The 19,589-nt window shown below is 41.0% G+C and overlaps 1 protein-coding gene across 3 annotated transcripts; it reads left to right on the plus strand.

The window, feature by feature from the left end:
* Positions 1-352: 352 nt before the first annotated feature.
* Positions 353-19,167, plus strand: LOC116319589 (tyrosine-protein phosphatase non-receptor type 20-like). 3 transcript variants are annotated; one of them, XM_039621435.1, is made up of 35 exons: positions 353-458; positions 555-707; positions 969-1,154; positions 1,262-1,424; positions 1,783-2,050; positions 2,141-2,220; positions 2,657-2,734; positions 2,962-3,069; positions 3,209-3,325; positions 3,457-3,665; positions 4,223-4,324; positions 4,581-4,674; positions 5,247-5,332; positions 5,817-5,988; positions 6,399-6,610; positions 7,124-7,222; positions 7,311-7,792; positions 7,963-8,539; positions 9,535-9,705; positions 9,800-9,974; positions 10,063-10,273; positions 10,353-10,390; positions 10,645-10,731; positions 11,430-11,491; positions 11,787-11,948; positions 12,037-12,286; positions 13,112-13,218; positions 14,236-14,318; positions 14,728-14,837; positions 14,978-15,126; positions 15,335-15,425; positions 16,072-16,406; positions 16,496-16,711; positions 17,026-17,088; positions 17,175-19,167. In XM_039621435.1, exons 1-35 carry the CDS (start codon positions 450-452, stop codon positions 17,283-17,285), a joined length of 5,616 nt encoding a protein of 1,871 aa, XP_039477369.1. In that variant the 5' UTR covers positions 353-449; the 3' UTR covers positions 17,286-19,167. The 3 variants fall into 3 exon arrangements, with proteins under 3 accessions (XP_039477369.1, XP_039477370.1, XP_039477371.1); XM_039621436.1 differs by lacking the exons at positions 353-458; positions 555-707; positions 969-1,154; ... (18 more) ...; positions 10,353-10,390; positions 10,645-10,731 and adding an exon at positions 11,114-11,211 and having other exon boundaries at positions 14,728-14,864; XM_039621437.1 differs by lacking the exons at positions 353-458; positions 555-707; positions 969-1,154; ... (21 more) ...; positions 11,787-11,948; positions 14,236-14,318 and having other exon boundaries at positions 12,149-12,286; positions 14,728-14,864.
* The last annotated feature ends 422 nt before the right edge of the window (positions 19,168-19,589 follow it).

The raw sequence follows: 19,589 nt of genomic DNA on the forward strand, positions 1-19,589 counted from the left end.
CCACGATTGGATGTTTTAGTCACTTCAGACAAATGTGGCTAAAGAAGCTTTTCTTTGGCATTCTGCAGATGATGAATATTTCTTTTTGGATCATGAAACAAAAATCTCCAAAGTTGCCCCTGACAGTTGGAAAAAAGGGCAGATATCATCCTTTTTGGTGTTTCTTCGAGTCAAATTTTTTGTTGATGATATCTCCTTCATTCTGTAAGTGCTGCAGCGGTCTCACGATTAACTCATATGCAGGAAGCTCATTTTCAGAAATGTATTTAGTTAAACCCACTGTTGCTTTTTTCTTCTTTTTTTTGTTCCTCCTTCCTAGGCACAAACTGACTCGTCACCAGTACTACTTACAGCTGCGTAAGGATATCTTGGAGGACAGGCTTTACTGTAATGAGGAGACAGGCTTATTCTTGGCTGCTCTTGCGCTGCAGGCTGAGTTTGGTGATTACATGTCAGAGGTACAGAGGACATAACAATCATGTTTGCAGCATGTCTTTAAGTAGTAGCATTATCTGTCAGTGTGTATCCTTATCCTTTTTGTGTCTCTTTTTCAGTTATATGGCAAGAACTATTACCAACCAGAGCACTATGTGTCCAAGAGGATGCTTGAGAAGCTTGCCCTGCCCAGCGTCAAGGAAGAGTTGCCAAGACTACATGCAAGTCATGCACAGATGCTGCCAGAAGAGGCAGAAATGGAGTACCTAAAGGTAACCACACTAATAATGCATTTATTCCCACACAAGTACACAGACTCGTTTAAAAAGTAGCTTATATTGTCCTTTAGTTACTGCATGTATGCTATAGTCATAAGTCTGGGTGAACTTTTTTATTACAACTACTATTTTTTTTAATTTGACAGTTTTACTGTTCTGCTTAGTTTATAAATACATGTATATATGAGAGTTGGATCAACAGCTAAACTCCCAGATTTTGAGTCCCACAAAATCTGAAAACCATGTGCACATCAGATTGCACAACAGCTACCAGAGTATGGAGTTATGTTCCACCGTGTGGGGCGAGAGAAAAGGCCGGTGGTTGGAGAGTTGGTCTTGGGAGTCTGTGCCAAAGGAATCATCGTGTACGAGATGAAGAATCACGTCCGGACTGTCACCAGACGCTTCCTCTGGAGGGAAACTGACTCCATATCCACTGGGGTAAAAACATATGGCCTTTCAGTCAGACTTTTCTAAGCTGTGTAAGACATTACTTGTAGTATTGCTATGAAGCTCAAAGGAACTAAATAATGATTTATGTCTTTCAGCGACGTAAACTGATTATAGAGTGTGGTGGCCCCAGTGGGAAAAAGCATGGTTTTGTAACGGAAAGCTCAAAAATAGCACAATACCTCCTAAACCTCTGCTCAGCACAGCACAAGTTTCACAGCGAGATGACGTCACGACAGCTAAACCACACCTTAATCCCAGGTGGGAATATTTTGACTGCTTAAAGATTAAACTGCACAAATAAAAGAGAAATCAGAATAAGAGCTCTTCTTTGTCCAGCCTGATCCCAATTAAGTGAGAGAAGAAGAAAAACAACATTTTTTTCTTCTCTCACTGGATAGGATAAAATGTCTTAGATTGATTTATTATTTTTTTCTCATTTCTCCTGGAGATGGGATTGGTAGGAAAAACTGATCATATTTATTCGTAAATGGAAAAAGAAATGAGTACTGTGAGCAAAAAATATTGTTTCAGGGTTTAGCAGTGCTAATATTAAAAGAAGGTTTTAACCAAGCACAACAAAGAGTAAACAGCACCTGATTCTACTTTGTTTCTCCAGATGAAAACATGGAAAAGTACATATCCGCCTACAGGGGTCGTAACCTGAACTTAAGGCGGATATCCTGCTCAGAGGGCATGTTGAACCATGTAGGATTGGCGCCCGGTCAACCAGACTCCCTCTCCAAGTCCTGTGACGACTTGACTGCCAAATTGGAGGCTCGGCTCCGCCAACAGAGAGAGATGAGGAGAGAGATGAGTAGAGAGCTGAACAAGGATCTGCCCGAAACGGGAGACCTCAGGGATGTAAAAGAGCGACAGTGTTGGAGGTAGCCCTTAATAATGATTACAAGTTTCATGTTATTATCACAACAATATAGGTGGATTTAGCTAAATGTTACCGTGAACATATGTTGTAGTACGCCAGAGCTTCTTCCCAGGATGATGTCCAGTATGTCACTACAGAAGCAGGACTCTGATGCCTCATCCTCTATTCGAGGTGAGCTGACAAATAACATAGAAATGCAACAAGTCTTTGAGTAACACACTAAATCAGCATGGAGCACCTGACACCTGTTTGGTAGCCTCTAAGTCATATTAGGTTTTAAAACTTGATGGTCACAGAGTTGAATTAGAGTGACAGTCTGGTTGTCTGGCTGACACTGTCCCCTCACAACAATAGTTATTCTTCTTTTCAGTAGGGGCTCTTCTATGTGGAGTCCACATGTTTTCTTCATGTGTTTAGATCTAATTCCAGATTTGTTGATTTGAACATTTCTAAAGTGCGTACAAGTCTTAATGTTTTGGTCTGTTTATATGACCTAAACCCACACCATACATTTGACCTGCCCCTGTGACCCAGTGCACAATAACGAGGCAAACATAAATAGTTTACTGCTGCCCATTTGTCATATTAAAAAACATGTGTTTTGCAGTTGATACACCAACCCGGACCCCACCAGAGAGAGAGATAGTCTGCGTGACCCTGAAGAAAGATCCCAAACTGGGCTTTGGTGAGTTTATTACCGCAGATTTAGCTGAGAGAGATAAAATTCCTGGAAAAAATCCTGGCACAACTTCACCTGCTTCCAAGGTGCATGGAGAAGATGAAAGAATTAAAAAAGCAGGAACTCCAGCAACACTTGAGAAACAAAGAAACAAAGAGATAAAATTCCTGGCATAACATTAATGCCAAGTGATTCTTTAGTAAAAGTCTTCATATTCTCTGCTCCTGTTTCAGGCTTTGTGATAGTGGGAGAGGACAATACAGGCAAACTTGACCTTGGGATCTTCATTGCTTCCATTGTGCCTGATGGCCCTGCAGAGAAAGATGGACGAATCAAACCAGGTGCGAAGCTCAAACGATGCAGATTAAAAAATATAGATATGGGATGAAAATGTATCATAAAATCTCTAGAGAAAGATACACAATTAGACTGGACATGATGTGTCAGAAGGACTTGAAGGTGATTTGCTGATTTTTCCAGGTGGACGTCTCATCTCACTAAATAAGACTAGTTTGGAAGGAGTGACATTCAGTGATGCTGCTGCCATCTTACAGAGCAGCCCCGATGAGGTGGAGCTCATTGTGTCCCAGCCTAAGCGTAAGATCAGCCCACTGCTTTCTCCGTCCATCCTTCAAATATTGATAAATTATTATCAGATCATACTGTGCAGAGTAGTAGTTATTTTATGGTTTTAGGTCTTTAATGCCACCTGGTTGTTTTCCTCTCAGAGTCGCTGAAGGACAGACAAAGTTCTTTGAGTCAGAGTACTCTTGGATTAGCGTTGGAGAGGAACTTCGGGTCACAGACTACCCTGAGTGGCACAGAGTACCGTCCTGGAGTGGAGGAACTCGAGGAGGTCATCACATTGTCCAGCATGGCAACTCCAAAACACAACAGGAAGCTTCACATTCCTGTGGTGCGAATACACGATGCCCAGGTTAGAACCAGTGCTCAGAAGACAGCGGTTAGAGATGATTGACTTTACTGTTTTTAAAAGAAGCAGTGCTGTCAAAGCTGATAAAAGAGTCCAATGGTAACCGATAAACAGATTAAGTGCTCACAATAATTGGATAAAACTAAGATGTCGTCATTCACAGGATTCAGAAGTGTCCCAAGGAGATGCACTCATTCATTCCTTTCTTTTTTAGGAATACTTTAACTATCTATTTATTTTCAGTTCAGTACAGATGTTAAATTATTTGAAAGTCATTATATCTGCAACATTTACACTGTTACCTATAATATTAAGGGCTACAGACACTTATTTTAAAACTTGCATACATTTACAGAATTGTTTTGAATAACTGCCACATTTTGCAAAACTATCAAGTAACAAGTACAAACACTCTAAATCAAAGAATTTTTAAATTTCACGTTTTACTTGCAGAAAAAACCTCTAAACATTACAATACATTTTCATGCTACTGTATGTAATTTTTCATGAAATCATTTCTTGTAATCGAACATCAATCCTCCGTTCTGCGTCTTTTTCAGGACATTTGCTCTCGGTCGCCCTCTATCTTGAGCCTTAAAACAGGCGAGCGGTTTGTAGTGGAGCTGAGGAAAAGCAGTGGAAGCCTTGGCATCAGTGTTGCTGTGAGTGAAATGTTCCCTTTTAATGAAGAGTGTTTTCCTCCTGTTCTCTAGTTGTAAAAGAAAGTAGACTTTGGTTTCTTTACTAAATCATTTTGGATAGGGAAGCTGTAAAAATACAGCATGTTCTTTATGTAATGCCAAATACTTTATCTTGACTAATTTAATTTGAATTGATTTAAATCAAATAAAAACTTTATAAGATCACTGCTTTACTGTCAGCCAAATGAATTTCCTTTTTTTTTCTGTCTTGCCAAAGGGAGGAATTAACACTAATGTGCATGATGGAGGCATTTACATCAAGAGTCTGGTGCCTGGTGGTGCTGCTGAGCAGGATGGTCGCATTCAAATTGGTAATCGTTTTATTTGGCACTAGAAGATATGATCAGGTGTCGAAAAAGGTAAAGGGTTATAAAAAAATAAATAGTGAAAATGTGCAGGATCCGTATTAAACTTCTAAACCTGGATAAATTCGCACAGTTATCAATGACTATTTCCAGTTTATCAGTTGTTGTTACATTGTAAGTATATCCTTAATAACAGTCGCCCTAACATCATCATCATCACAGCATTGTAAAGTATGACTCTGACACAAAAGTTCCTAAGCTTCCATATGCAGCATATTACATAAGTGATCGTGTATTGAACAGTAAGATAAAAAATGTCTCAACCCCAAAGAGCATAAAAATGTATTTGAGAAATTATATTATAAAACATTTGCTGTTGCTGTTATTTGAATGTTGTAAACCTCTGTGCTGTGTCGTGTTTTGTGCCTCAGTGAGCAGGAGAGACCTTGAAGTTTGTTGACATGTCATCAACCGCACACATACACACACACACACACACACACACACACACACATCACAAACAGTTTAGGTTCTGATGCTGCTAATGATGATGAGGTTTGTGCTTGTGCGTATGACAGGTGACAGACTGCTGGAGGTTGACGGGTCCAACCTGAGGGGCGTGACTCACCATCAAGCTGTCGAGTTCCTGAAGAGGACTGGGGAGGTATACATACACAGGCATGAACACTTGCTCATGCAATGAAACACAATCACACACACAAATGTTCTCGTTTGCTGATATGATTACATTAATATCAGTACTAAGTGACTGTCTTCCACAGAGGTTACGTTTTTCTTCATCTCTTTAAATCCATCTTTTCGTGATCCATGATGATAATCCTTCCCTAATGAGTCTGCATTAGTTAAATTAGCTTAACTATAAAAGCATAAAACTTAACATAATGACAAAAGCACTAAAGTCCAAACTCTTGAATTTACAATTACAAGGACTTGTCCTGACCCTTTAGACCTTTCCACCTTAACTTTTTTTAAGGAAGCGTTATTCACGGTTGACAATATACATGCAGTGAAAAAATGACAGGAACCAGTGTTGCTACACATTCTCTGTGCCCGCTGTGACGCTATTTGTTCCATTAAATTTATCAAACATATTAAGGGGGAGTATGTGCGTCATCTGCTCCCTATAGGTGGTGAGCCTGCTGCTCGAGAGGGAGCCCACAGTAATTCTGGAGCCTAGACCTGACTCGCCCTGCCCTGCCTTGGTCCACAGTGCATCACACACACAGCCCCTCAGGACTGAAGTCTCCATGGAAACGACCTTGAGTGGTCGAGCCAAGGACTACAGCTTTGTAACCAATGGTGAGAGGGGAGACGAAGGGGCATTTACCCTCGTAATAAAAAGAAAAGATAGACAGTGTCAGGGACACACACTCGTGCACACATGGCCCAGAGGTGACTGTGAGTCATCTGACAGCTACATTGTGGTTGCTGTCAGAGTCATCTTGGGCTGATGCCGCCTCAGTCCCTTGGGATTGCATCCACTGAAACCTTAAAGCTTCCTGTTCACTGGCACATAGCCTTCCCTTCTTTACTGGTAATAGTAGGGAAAAAAGTAAAATAAAAGGGGAAAAATGCATTACCAAATAATAATAACGGAAAAGAAATATACATGCATTTGTGACACTGAATTAAAAAATGTTCTTAGCACATTGCTAAAGATCACAATTCACATGTTAATGCTCAAGTATTTCCTTTCATCTCTTTCCTAGAAAACACACATGAGGTGGTGCTGAGGAAGAGCTTGTCTGGCCTCGGCTTCAGCTTTTATATCTCCCAGCTGCACTCAGGACCAGACCGCGGCAGCGTGGTCCGCATCAAACGTCTGTTCCCAGGTCAGCCAGCGCAGGAAAGTGGCCTGCTGCGGGAAGGAGACATCATTCTGACGGTCAACAAAGAGCCTCTCAAGAATCTTCCTTATCAGGTAGAATTTACATGTTTATATCAGATAGTGTATTTATTATATATATAAAGAGCTGTAATTTTTGTTTAGTTTTTTTTTTAAATTTCTTATATTTATAAGAGGACAAGAATGTGGGTGCACAATTGGACCATAAGAAGCTAAAAAGCAAAATAAACCTGTTTGCAAGATAGCCAATGTAGCCTTAAAACTGTGTAAACCTGTGGAAGCACAATGGATAATCATGAATGGACTGCCGAGTGTATAAGTAACACAAGTGACCTTGTTCTCTCTCAAGTCTCATTCACTTCATTGTTTCACTAATCCTTTAATCTTGTACCACTTGAAATAGAAAACACTTTGTGTCATTGTGCTTGTGTCATTTAATCTTCTCTGTACTGCCAAGAAGTTACAATGGTAATAGCAGGGTTGCTTTTAAACATATGTTGGTCAGATAGCTGTGCACATTTTAAGTCTGTCTCATGTTTTAACCAATTCAAAGTTTCTTAGCCCATCAGCCTTTTCTGTTTGTCTCAGAGGGTTTTGCTTCTGCTACGTGGAGCTCCATCTGAGGTTCATCTGCTGATCTGCCGACCTGGACCAGGAGCACTGAATGATGGAGATAATAACTCGCTGGTGAGCTAATATACTCATGAATCCCTGTAAATTCAGTCCCAAGGTAGATATTATTAGACAAACTATTGTACTTTCTGTCTGACTGTAGCGTCTTACACCCCTCCGTGATGCTCGATCCCGGTCTCTGGACATCAGGTTGGGGGAGGACTACAGCGAGCTCCTCAAAAAGCCCTCCAACCAGGAGGAGGAGCCGACCAGAAAAACAGAGAAAAACTCAGAACTTCCTGCAGCTCCACAACTCCCAGAGAGCCAGGAGGATCTCAAGGCAGAAGTGCAGACACAACAGACTCCACCATCTCCCCCTCGCTCACCTCCTTCACCAACATCACCTACATCTCCTCCTTCACCAGTCTCGCCAGCATCACCTGCCTCACCTACCTCGCCTGGCTCTGGGTCTCCACCTGCCCCAACAGAGGCACAACTAGCTGCTGGGAAGCTCGAGCAACAAAAGGAAGCAGAAGCAGAAAAGAAGAGCAAAGATGTGGAGGAGGAGGATGCAACAACATCAAGCTCTACTGTGATGCTTATTGATGTCTGTCCTAAGACTGGCTCCAACTCTGTGTATACCAGGTAATGTTTCAGATGCCAGCTGTCATGTGTTGATGTGCATGTTGTGTGGTTATTTTTAAAACTCGTGCAGATGTCTTTTATCGGGACAGAGTTTTATTGTTAGGATGAACATGAACATTTGGCTTAATTTTAAGCAGACCACAAAATAAGATTTTTTTTTTAATCGGCAGTGGAGTCAGAGAGGAGGCAGATGGAAGTGTCACCTATTGCCTCATGGGAAATGGACTCACTATCATGGCAGATGAAGAGTACCTGACCATCAGCTCCACACTGGAGCCTCCTCACATGCTTCCCACCGCTAGCACTCAAACAGCCAACTTTAGCTCTCAAACCTCAAGTAGCTTGCAGTATCCACACCCCAACCCCACCACCTTGGCCCTCAACCTCTTATCTGACACCCCCACCACTTGTTCCCTGGTACACCCATCCCAGCCACTCACAACACAGCCTCCAAAAACCAAGCACCACCCGATCCAGCAGGGACTTCTTCCAAGTCACTACAAAGCCATGTCCAAGATCAGCCGCCCCCTGGTGCCCCCACCTCAACCTCCACCACTGACCCCTATCACAGCTCAGATTATCTCTGTGGCTCCCTGTCCTAGTCCACCTGCCCCAGTGCTGCCCCCCACACTGCTGCCCCTGGCTGCTCCGATCCAATTTAGAGAAGAACCAGAAAAGAAAGAAAAGGAATACAAAGATTACGATGATGACGAATATGATGAGGAAGAGGAAGAGAGTCGAAGAAAGGCAAGTCGATGACGTTCTAGTTTTATTTTGCTGTGTTTTCAACAATTTTAGTTTGCCTGCTATTATGTTGTATTTTTCATTTCATGATGTGTTAATTTTTTCAACTGGTGAAAGGTCAGGCTGGTTCAACACCTCAATTCTTCCACTGTTATAGTAGCTTATGGTGTTTAGCATTGTCTTGCTGAAATATGCAGGGTCTTCCCTAATAAAGAGGTGTTCTGGATGGGTTCATATGTTGCTCTAAAATCTGTATATACCTTTCAGCATTGATGGTGCCTTTCCAGATATGCAAGGTGCCAGTTCCATAGGCACTAATGTAACCCCAAACCAACAGAGATGCAGGCTTTTGAACTCAGTCTGGATTCACAGAGGATGATATCTGGAAGCATTCCTGAGCCCATGGAGCAGGCTGCATTAAAAACAGGAATGACAGTCAGCCCTGTTTTTAATGCAGTGCTACTCTGCCCTATACTATGAAGACAGTTTGATATACCCTGGGTATCTTTCCATTCTGGATTCACTAACATTGGCAATCAGGATAAGCAGTTATATCACGCTGTTTATCAACTGGCTAACTTAACCCAGGGTTTCCCCTCTATGTTAAAATCAAAGGGGTGGTGTTGGCAGCATCTGACCAACCTAAAAGGCATGTTTCATGGATCATATGATTCTTCTTCCAAAGAAAAAGATCCCTGTGAGTGCCACCTACTCATTATCGGAAGAAATGGTGATAAAAATCTCCAAAAAACATGAAAATATAAAAGGCGTCGCCACAGATTCTCTGAACCTCTGCATCTCTAAGATGATCTTTATTAACTTAGTCATGTTACTGACCTGGTGCTAATGAACCTAATTAGTGTCAAATGTTCATCCAGGTGTTTCTTTTTAGGACAACTGACTTTTGAAGCTTTTTATATCCCCCACACCAACTTTCAAAATTAAAGTTTTCTTGTTTTTTTCTTAAAATCATGACCTTCTAATTTCTATTCTCACAGGGATTGGTTAAAGAATTTGAGCTGTCAGTGGTTCTGACTAAGTCCAGAAGTGGAAGCTTTGGGTTCACCATCACTCGAAGCAAACTAGACAACTGCTACTACATACAGGAAATATTGGACAATCCAGCCAAGGCAGATGGACGACTCAGGGCAGGAGACAGGCTCGTCACAGTATGCACCAAAACTTGTGCCTGCACATTTAAAGTAATCATTAAGCGTGTCCTGTTGATATGACAACTGTTCATTGTCTGTCATCTTTTACCAGGTAAATGGCCACGATGTTACCAGTGTGGCAGATGACGTTGCCATGACTATTCTCAGGTCATCTCCAAGGAGACTGAGTATGACAATAGGAAGAGCAGTGAGCAACCTGGTGGCTCCACCCCCTTGTGACAGCCTGCCTGATATTGTTCTACACAAGACACCTTCAGGACAGCTGGGTGGGACTTTATATAAACTTTGACTTACTGCATAGAAGCACATCAATCATATATTATTTGAATTAATCTGTGTGCGTGCCCTTTCCAGGAATAAAGCTGACAGGTGGCATTGGTAGTAAATGGCAGGGCATCTACTGTCTGGAGGTGGTGCCAGGTTCCCCCGCCAGCGAGGAGGGTAGTGTCCAACCCAATGACAAGATCCTGTACATCTGTGGAAGGTGCACGCTGGGAATGACACTAGAGGATGCAGTCAAAGCTTGTGAGATCGCTCCACGTAAAGTGAAACTAAAAGTCATCAGGTATTAATGGTTAGAGAGATAATGTTTTTAGTGTTTGCCTTTCTTTCTTTGAATGAGTCTGTTCTTGTGTCTGTTACAGAGAAGAGCAGCCAGTGACCCCCAGGGGTAAGTGGAACGGTAAGTGCTTCCAAAGAATTTATGGCATGGCTTCACTTGATCGGGACTCCAAGGACAGCTAAACAGGATAGTTTGGTTTCTATGCAGTATATGCAATGATGCATTGCTTAGAAACCAAATATGTTTGTGCTCAACAATGATAATTTAGGTTCAATCATTACCAGAAAACCTTAAAATTCTGGGAAGCAAAACAATTACTTGCGTGTAATGCAAAGGTATTTTTTAATGCTTGATCTCTTTGTTCTCTTCGACAGGTCTGTTTGACTGGAAAAAGGACAGGAAGTCCTTTGCTCGTTTTGAAGAGCCAGTCTCCCCAGAGAAAGACTCTCCTACTGAAGATGGTGAGGTTTTTTCTTTCTCGCATTCATTTATTTCTCTTTTTGCTTCCTCCAAATTCTTTTCATCATCAGCACAGTAACTAGTTACCATTCATCTCTTTGATGGTTGTCCCATTGTCAGGGTGAAGCATGAGCTTGGTGCTGACAGATAGCTCTCTTTGCAGCTGAGTGTGTGCGTTTACATGTGTGTGATCTGAATGCTGACAGACAGATCCTGGGCTCTCACAGCAGGATTAATAATTAGCGAGCCTCTGGCCCTCCACTGGTGTATTGGACTGCAAGGCCAAAGGCGTTGCACACACACACACACGTACACAGAGTCAGAACCATACAGCCAGTGGTCTATAGGACAGGTATCTCAGTTGCCTGGTGACGGTGTATGAAGCGGAGAGGGTCAGTCTGAAAAGATCAGCTTTGTTTTGCTGTCATAGAAGAAATACACCGCTCAACACTTCTCTTTCAAAATGTCCGAAGAGGTGGGAGGTTGGTGTGTGTTGCTGTTTTTTCTCCATGTGTTTGGTTTTGAAATTTATTTTGATGCAGAAGGTCGCATGGATGCAAATCGGTAGAGAAGGAAAGTTCCACTGCTGGTTTAGAGCCAAACTCCAGAAGTTCCCCTTGTTAAACTTGCTTGATGTTTTCTAAAAGCATAATAATGTACGTGTTAACACTTTTTTTTGTCTGAATGGGCTTTTTTTCAGCTGAAGCTGTGTATCAGACTGCTGGACAATTCAGATGTCTCTCTCTCGGCCAAGAACAGGATGTAAGTTTATTAACAAATGTATGTTCTGTCCAATAGCCTAGTCTTTTCTCCTGTACACCTTCTGCTTTGCTTAAACAAGTGTCCGTCTAAGGGGACACTGTAACATGAGTCTGCTTAGTGTCAATCTGCTAATGTATTCACTATCTGTGTGTTTGACAAGCATTCTTTACTCTTCATTTATGTACACGACACAGTGGTAATTTTTTATGTAGAATACAGTCTGGCCTTGTAAATACACAGCTATAAAACTGATAAGAGAATCTGTTTCCTTATTTCTCAATTCTTGTCTTCTTAGAATTGCATCATGCAAGTGGAGTTCACTAAACCAGAAGGAGGAGGTCTCGGCTTTGCATTGGTTGGGGGAACAAATGGCAGCATGCTCAGGGTGAGAGAAATTTGCTCAGGTGGAGTAGCTGAGCAGGACGGTCGACTGAGAGTGGGAGATATTCTGTTAGAGGTAACAACACAACGTATGTAATGGAATTAATTTTTTTTTACCGCCATAGTCGGGGGGGAGGCTTTGATTTTCTTTGTGCCCATGCTAGGTGAATGGTGTGATTGTGTCTGGACTGAGCCACAGTAAGGTGGTGGAAATCCTACGCAAAGCTGAAGGGACTGTGCAGCTCACCATCTGCAGAGACGTCCTGCCCCTGACCTACTCCGAGTCACCTACACCGCCCAACATGTCAGCTCAAACTGAAGCTATTTTAGCTGAGCAGCCTGCTCTTGTGTCCAACCCTGATAATTGCTCTTCACCTGACCTCATGCTGAACAGGCCAGTGGACCGCCCCCCTGGTATGCTCTCTGACAAATACATTTCCTAAGCTGCGCTAAATTTTATGGTAAAAGATGTAAAAATCCATATTTTGTGTCTAATTAGGCATAACTACAATTAGAAATAGTATGTTTATAGTGCCTTACACATAAGTTAAGATCGCTTTGAAAACCAGATTTAGTGCCGTAAGATATACTTACAAATTGTCTCTGACTTTCACCTTACTACTGGATCATTTGTTGGTCATTAGAAGAAATCTAAAGCATAGTGGATCACATGTTCAATCATGCCTTAAAATCTTGATGGTGTCCAGACTTTTACAACGTGTAGGTGGTACTTTGTTGACAGTCTACTCTCACACGTTTTAAAAAATATTATTTCACTTTCCAAACCCCTAATACCAGGCTATGATAGCTACTAGGCTCTTTATTTACTGTCATTACAACTCTATATTGAGACATAAAGTCAAATCCCTCTTTATCTCCTATTATTAGAGGCTCACACTTTCTTAGAGGGTAATTTGCAACACATTACAGCACAACTGTAGTGTCAAATAAGCTCATGCAAAGTCTTGAATAATGCCTAATGAAGGTATGGCTTGTAAAATTTGCCTAATAAAAACATTATTTCTAGCTCTGTGTAATTTGATCCAAATACAGCTTCTTATGTCTTATTAGGGTACTCTAAAATAAAGTGTGGCCCCTTCTTATTATTAGGATTTGTAGAAAGCAGATGTTTAAAACAAGCTGTAGACTCAGAGAGATTTGTAATATTTCATTAACAAAAAAACGTGATTATTTTAATCTTGTTATTTGTTGACATTTTGTCTACATTTGCTGTTTTAGAGGCAACGTCAGACCCTGTGGTTAATGAAGCAGATGTTGTTCTAACATCGCCCCCTCCCTCACCTCACCTACTGACAGTTGTAACAGATGAGACTACAGGTAAACAGGTAATGTGGACACTAACAAGCATACAGAAGTGTGCAAAAGTCTTGAGCAACTTCTCGTTTCTTTAAACTTTGCTTCAGAGTAGCCAGATTTTCTTGTAATTTTTAAAGTGGTCTTGAGCAATCGTTCTCCAGCTTTCTGAAGGTCTATCAGAGATTTCTTTGGACATTGGCTGCTTTTTTACTCATTTTTGCTCCAGTCCCTGTACCTGATCATGTTCAGTGGGATGTTTTTTGCATGTGTGTACAAAGGAGCTCAGGAAAGAAGCACAACAGAGGTTTACAGCCAACTGTAAAACATGGTAAAGGTCCTGTAATTGTGGCTGCATTTCAGCTTTGTTCATCAAAATTGATGAACTTATAATTGCAGAAAAGTACAATTCATTACCATTTAATACTACCTGGAAAGCATCTGATTGGGAAAGGCTTTCTTTTTCAGCACGACCATTGTCCTAAACACACTGGCAGTGCAGTAAAAGCATACCTGGATAGAAAAAACATACATTCAAACACTGTCAGTCAGATTGGCCCAGATGAGCCCAGACAGTATTGAAGCAGTGTAGGGAACAGAACAAAAGCAGCCAACATCCAAAGAAAAGCATTGAATGTCCTTCAAGAAGCCTGGAGAACTATTCCCAAAGATTACTTTAAAAAAACAAACAAACAAGAAAGCTGGCATAAGAGAGTTCAGGCTGTGTTAAAGAATAAAAGTGGTGATACCAAAGATTGACTTTCAAGCTCATTACAATTGTACAAACTCTGTTTTTGTCTTGTATGCAGCATTTTCCATGTGTGGTTGCTCATGTTTCAATACCTGACTGCACCTATTTCTCATTTTCCTAGTAAAATAAAAAGAAAAGACAGCCCAAGACTTTTGTACAGTACTGTATATAAACTAACTGCAACATTATTAACTGTTAAAATTAAATCGTACCCTTCTTTACATCTTTACTAACATCTGCTGCTAACATCTTGCTCCTCCCCTCTGTTGCCTCCTCTGGCTTTTTGTCTGTGGAACAGGAGAGCTGTAACAGCACCCCTTCTCATCAAGCTTGCTGCCCATCTCTCAATGTCACTGACATGTTGCATGGAGCTTCTGACAGGTAGTACTACTCTCTTGTATTGTCTACATATTTCGTGTCCTCTTCTTCAACCCCCCTCCTCCTGCATCTTTGTATGCTGGAGTACCAGCATTATCCATAAGGAGGCAGCAAAGAGCAATAAATAAAAGATGACTGTGGGATAAACGTTGATGCTTGTGAACTGTGATCCCCATTAGAAGAAAATGTCAGTTAGTGTAACAGTTAGGAAGTGTATAGTACTATTCCATGCAGGCTTAAAAAAAGAAAGGTACAGCAGTAGTAAAAATATATTTTAGCCTTTTGTTTATACTGTATTTTAGGTGGAAAAGTCGCAGGGAAAGGAAGCTCAGCCTTGCATGATTTCATCCCTTCCTACCGAAGACTAAAAATGGTCTGGTCTCACCCCTGCCCTGCCCCCTGACTCCCCCAGGAAACAAATTATGAGCAAACTTTTGGACCACTCCTGCAAAGACATCCGGAAACCCCAGTCAGACGGCTGGAGCAGTGAAGATGATGATGACGATGTATTCAGCACCAAAGGTCAGGAAATGGCCTCATCCCAAACAGGTGCTTGTTTCTCTAGTACTGTAATGACAATCTGAGTTAAAATACATAAAAGTTTGCATTAAAGGGTTAAAGTGACCCTTGTCTCCACTTCTTTCAATCTATATTTTTCTCAGGCCCACCCATAGTATCAGAGGAGGAACTGGCCAGTCTAGCTCTTATTACCCCTGCAAAGGCTAGCCAGTACTCAGGCTCCAGAGTCAAAGCTCTCATCCAGATTCTCCAGCATCAACTGGACCAGTATGAACTGGTCAAAGAGTTCATGGTTTGTATGCACTACTTGTAAAATGTGCCAATTACGTCTTCCACACTGACACTGGATTTATAAAAAGGAAGTTATTATGTAACTTACTACAATATGGGTTCCACTGTGGAGCTGCAGACAAACATCCATGCTGTAGAAAATCAGCATTTATTAAAATGGTCCATTATCTTAAGTTATTATGGTTATTATGTCCATGTTTATACTAAAGGCTCTGGAGCATCTGAAGCCTTCTGACAACTGTCTAGTGGGAAAAGCTCCTGAGAACAGAGACAAGAACCGCTACAGAGACATCCTGCCCTGTAAGTCGAGTGTAAACGTTTAATTTTTTTTATTTATTCAAACCTTGCAATTCATTTTATGTTCCCGTTTTTGGGGGTTCCGTCTTTCTCATTGGTGGTTTAAAGCTCGTAAAAACGAATACTCAGGGACTTGGCATTTCATTGTTTCATTGCCTCACTTTAAGCTGACTCTAAGAAAGAAGGGGGTGAAGATGTTTGTTTACAGCAATTAAGCAATTTAATTTACACAGAACAAATTATTTCTCAATAACTCACTGGTACCACACTTATAATTTTCTCTGAGTCTGCCAAGTATGTGATGTTGTAATTATCTAGGATTTATATTTTTAATAAATGAAGGAGCATCAGGAACAAATAATATTACAAGCTGTGTTATCACCACGAATTCCAGAGGTTTGCTGTCTGATTTGTGGTTAAATAAACAATAGAATTAATCACTACCTCATAAACTCGCAGCGTCCTTGACTTCTTAGTCAGATGCACCGCTCGCTCATCACGTCTGGTTTCAAAACATCGAGATGCTGGTGATAAAAATGCTCAAGTCAAGGCTTCATTAACCACTGAGTGACATGTAAAGTCTGTGGCTCAAACTCAAAAACACACAGAGACTATTTTTTTGTGTTGTTTTTGCTCTTTCTTCCTTTAGATGACAAAACTCGTGTTGTGGTTGGAGAGAACCAGGACTATATCAATGCCAGCTACATCCGCATGCAAGTTGGTGATGAAGAGTTCTTCTACATCTCCTGTCAGGGCCCTTTACCTTCCACTGTGCAAACCTTCTGGCAGATGATCTGGGAAAATAGATCTGACGTCGTTTCCATGATGACCCAGGAAGTAGAGCGGGGAAGGATTAAATGTCACAAATACTGGCCAGAGAAGCTGGGTGTGCCTTTGGATGTAGGCAGGTACCAGCTTCACCTCGAGAACCAACAGTACCTGGAATACTTCCACATCAAGATCATCCGTATGGTGGAGAGTGAGGTGAGAGATAGGCACTTTCTTTTCTGACTTACTGAAAAAAATGAATAAATACAAGTTTTGTGCAAAAATTTGATGAATTGCCATTCCAGACTGGCGAAACACATTTTGTTCGACACCTGAAGTTCACACACTGGCCTGACCATGGTGTGCCGCACTCCTCCGAGCAGCTGGTTCGCTTCATCCGCTACCTAAGGGCGGTGCACCATAAAGGGCCCGTCACTGTGCACTGCAGCGCTGGCATCGGACGCACAGGAGTTCTTATTTGTACTGACATCATCCTTAGCCTCATCGAGAATGATTTGCCTGTGAGTGGAATCCACTTTGATGGGTTTTCATTGGCATTTAGTGGTTTTAGTAATGCGACTGGCACAGTTCTAAAGATGGCACTTATCTATCACATTCCGGAAAAATAAAAAACAATTATCAGATGTGAAATTTTTTCACATAGGTCAGCAGGGGCAGATCCTATTATCACTGGCTATTCTTAAACCACCGCTGTGCCAAAGTGCGACCCAGTAGCTCTAACATGGTTACAGCCACTTCATTAATCACTGTTATTTGAAATAAAACATGCATGAATTTTCATCTGTGCTTAACAGCTTTCTTTTTTTACCTTTAGATTAACGTAAGCAACATTGTGAAAGAGATGAGACTTCAGCGGCACGGGATGATTCAAACCAAGGTCAGTGCCAGCAGAAGGGTTAAAATTCAAGCGTTGGAATAGATGGTAACCAAAATTAGACGTGTCCTTTGTCCCCCTCATTTCAGGAGCAGTACCTCTTCTGCTACAAAGTCTGGTTGGAGGTTTTACAGGGGATTTTAGAGCTTCACAGCAGCCAGTGGCAACCAGAAGACCCAAGAGACCACAAAGTAGTTTGAGAATGTTTCCACCGTACCTGTAAGAAACAAGCTGTGAATGTTCGACCACGTGCAGTCGCGCCCAGCAGAGCGATAGGTTGATGATACAGTTTTACTTTGGCTTCCTTTAGTTTAGCCGGCTATAATATGCAATCTGTACTTCTCAGCTTTGCTACAATGATTTCAACTGACTTTGTCTGTGTATGTGTTCTTGGTGCTGTGATTATCTCACGTTATTTTAGATCACTGAGGTTGTTTTGCCTTTTCAGGTTTAGTGATTTGCCTTCTGTCTCAAACATTGTGGGTTTTTTTTAATATAATATTTTTCTCCATGTTCTTTACATTTTTACGTTGCATGTTATTTTAAATCTGGTAATATTTACATCTTGGCAGTAATGTCATCAAAGTGCACAAGTGTAAGATCATCATACCAAAGTTAATGTCTGTTTCAAACCTCGATGAGTAGCATTTGATTCAAGATTGTGTTATGATTTCATTTAAGTGCATTTGTACCCTGCAAAAAAGGGTATTAGTAAAAGAACAATGTTGATTTTCTTTAATTAATCATCTAAGGGAATGAAAAGCATCAAGTGCCTTGGAAAGATACACATCACTTGCTCCATACTGACCCCAGCCCACTTGTCTGAAGCGGTTAGGGACGGAGGACAAGAAACAGATTTGAGAGCACCTGATAGTGTTTGGAATGAACGAGCAGCTTTTGGTCTGTTTGTAAGGTGGACTTTGGTTAATTCAAACCAGAGGAACATCACATCTCACCTTTTCGTTAAGTTGTACTTCTGAAACAGTGTGGTGTTCACACACTGCCTTCCAATCTTTTTTTTTTTTTAATTTGTGTGCTCATTTTATACAATATCTATCACAAAGACAACATTTTATTAAACATTATCACAACTTGGTGATCCCAAATACAGATAAAGAATGACCCCATATAACAAATTTTTGAAAATTCATAAATTTTCAATTCACTATTTTGCTAAAATTTGGACACTAAATATTCCCTTTTTTTTGTAAAATGTACAAAAATGATTTAGATGTAATTTAAATTATTAGTTGCTGGGCTATTACATGTAATTTGTTACGTGATAGCATCCTTTCTCTGTATTCTGTAGCTATTTTAATACAAACTCAGCCAAAAATGCAAAAAATATTCAGAGGTTTACAAACTTTCCATTTTGCCACTTTAGATATTGTACAAAGCAACGGTCAAAGTCAAATCTAAAATGATTTCTAGCTGCTGGTTTGAACCTCAACCTTTGGATGTCACTGCTTGTGAGCTTTGTTCCTGTAGCTGCTAACAAACACACACCAGCTCTCTTATTGCATGCAGACTCTTACAGTACAGCCTGGAGTTTGACAAAATGACTTGAACATGATCAAAATGTTGAATGTAACAAAGCAATACTCCTGAGGAGGAGGGAAACTGAATGTCTGAATCTCTTACCCAATTTTCCAAACTGTTTGGAGCATGTTGGTTAGACATATGCAGTACTGTACTTTTGCCATGTGGATGGCCATGCAGAGCCATCAGCCTCTGTACTGTGTATGAAACATCTTTTCACTCCGCGCTGGTTGGTTGGTTGGTTGGTTAGTTGATTGGTTGGTTGGTTTCCAACGATAGCTAACCCTCTGTTATGTGCAAGTTCGTGTTCTACTTGAAACTCTGATATGTTTGAAAACGGTTATTCTTCAAAGAACAAAAGAAAAGCACATTTTGCATTCATCTGTGAAAATGCATCTTGTACAGTCAAGCAAGTGCTTATGCGTAGCATTATGAAATATAATAACCTCTAATTGCACAACTGCTTATTTATGCCGAATTAATATCTTGTCACTGTACCAGCCACTATGTAACCAATAACTGAGAACAATGTAATACCTCTCTCTTTAATTAAAAGCTATTCTGAAACTTGTTTGTGTGTTATACAACACATTTTACCCCTTGACTCCGAACACAACATAATTCAACTCGAATAACGGAACGAGAGCAGCAGATTGGGTTTTCCCTGATGGCACACACAGAACAGAGAGCCGGAGGCGACCCTAAATCTAATTCCACTGTGCCCCTTTTTCTACTTTTACTGCACGGTTTACTCCCTCTCGGGTTTTACTGCAGGGTAAATAAGCTGGTCTCACAGGGGTCTTTTGTGACAGCATGGAAATCCCTCGGAAAACGTTGCACACTCTGCGCACATTTAAACCTGATGCTGGGGAAGCCACAGAGCAGATTTACTCGCTCGCCCTCTCTCCACTTTCTCAGCCACTGCTCTTGTGTACTATATCTATACCAGATCCACTCACACACAC

This window comes from Oreochromis aureus, linkage group 13 (genome assembly GCF_013358895.1).
Source record: "Oreochromis aureus strain Israel breed Guangdong linkage group 13, ZZ_aureus, whole genome shotgun sequence".
NCBI classification, from domain to species: Eukaryota; Metazoa; Chordata; class Actinopteri; order Cichliformes; family Cichlidae; genus Oreochromis; species Oreochromis aureus.

What these genes read in the sequence shown, in the direction of transcription:
- LOC116319589 (XM_039621435.1), top strand. An exon ending in CATTGTGTCCCAGCCTAAGC is followed by an intron (nt 3,326 to 3,456) that starts GTAAGATCAGCC and finishes TTTTCCTCTCAG; the next exon opens with AGTCGCTGAAGGACAGACAA. An exon ending in CTACAGCTTTGTAACCAATG is followed by an intron (nt 5,989 to 6,398) that starts GTGAGAGGGGAG and finishes TCTCTTTCCTAG; the next exon opens with AAAACACACATGAGGTGGTG.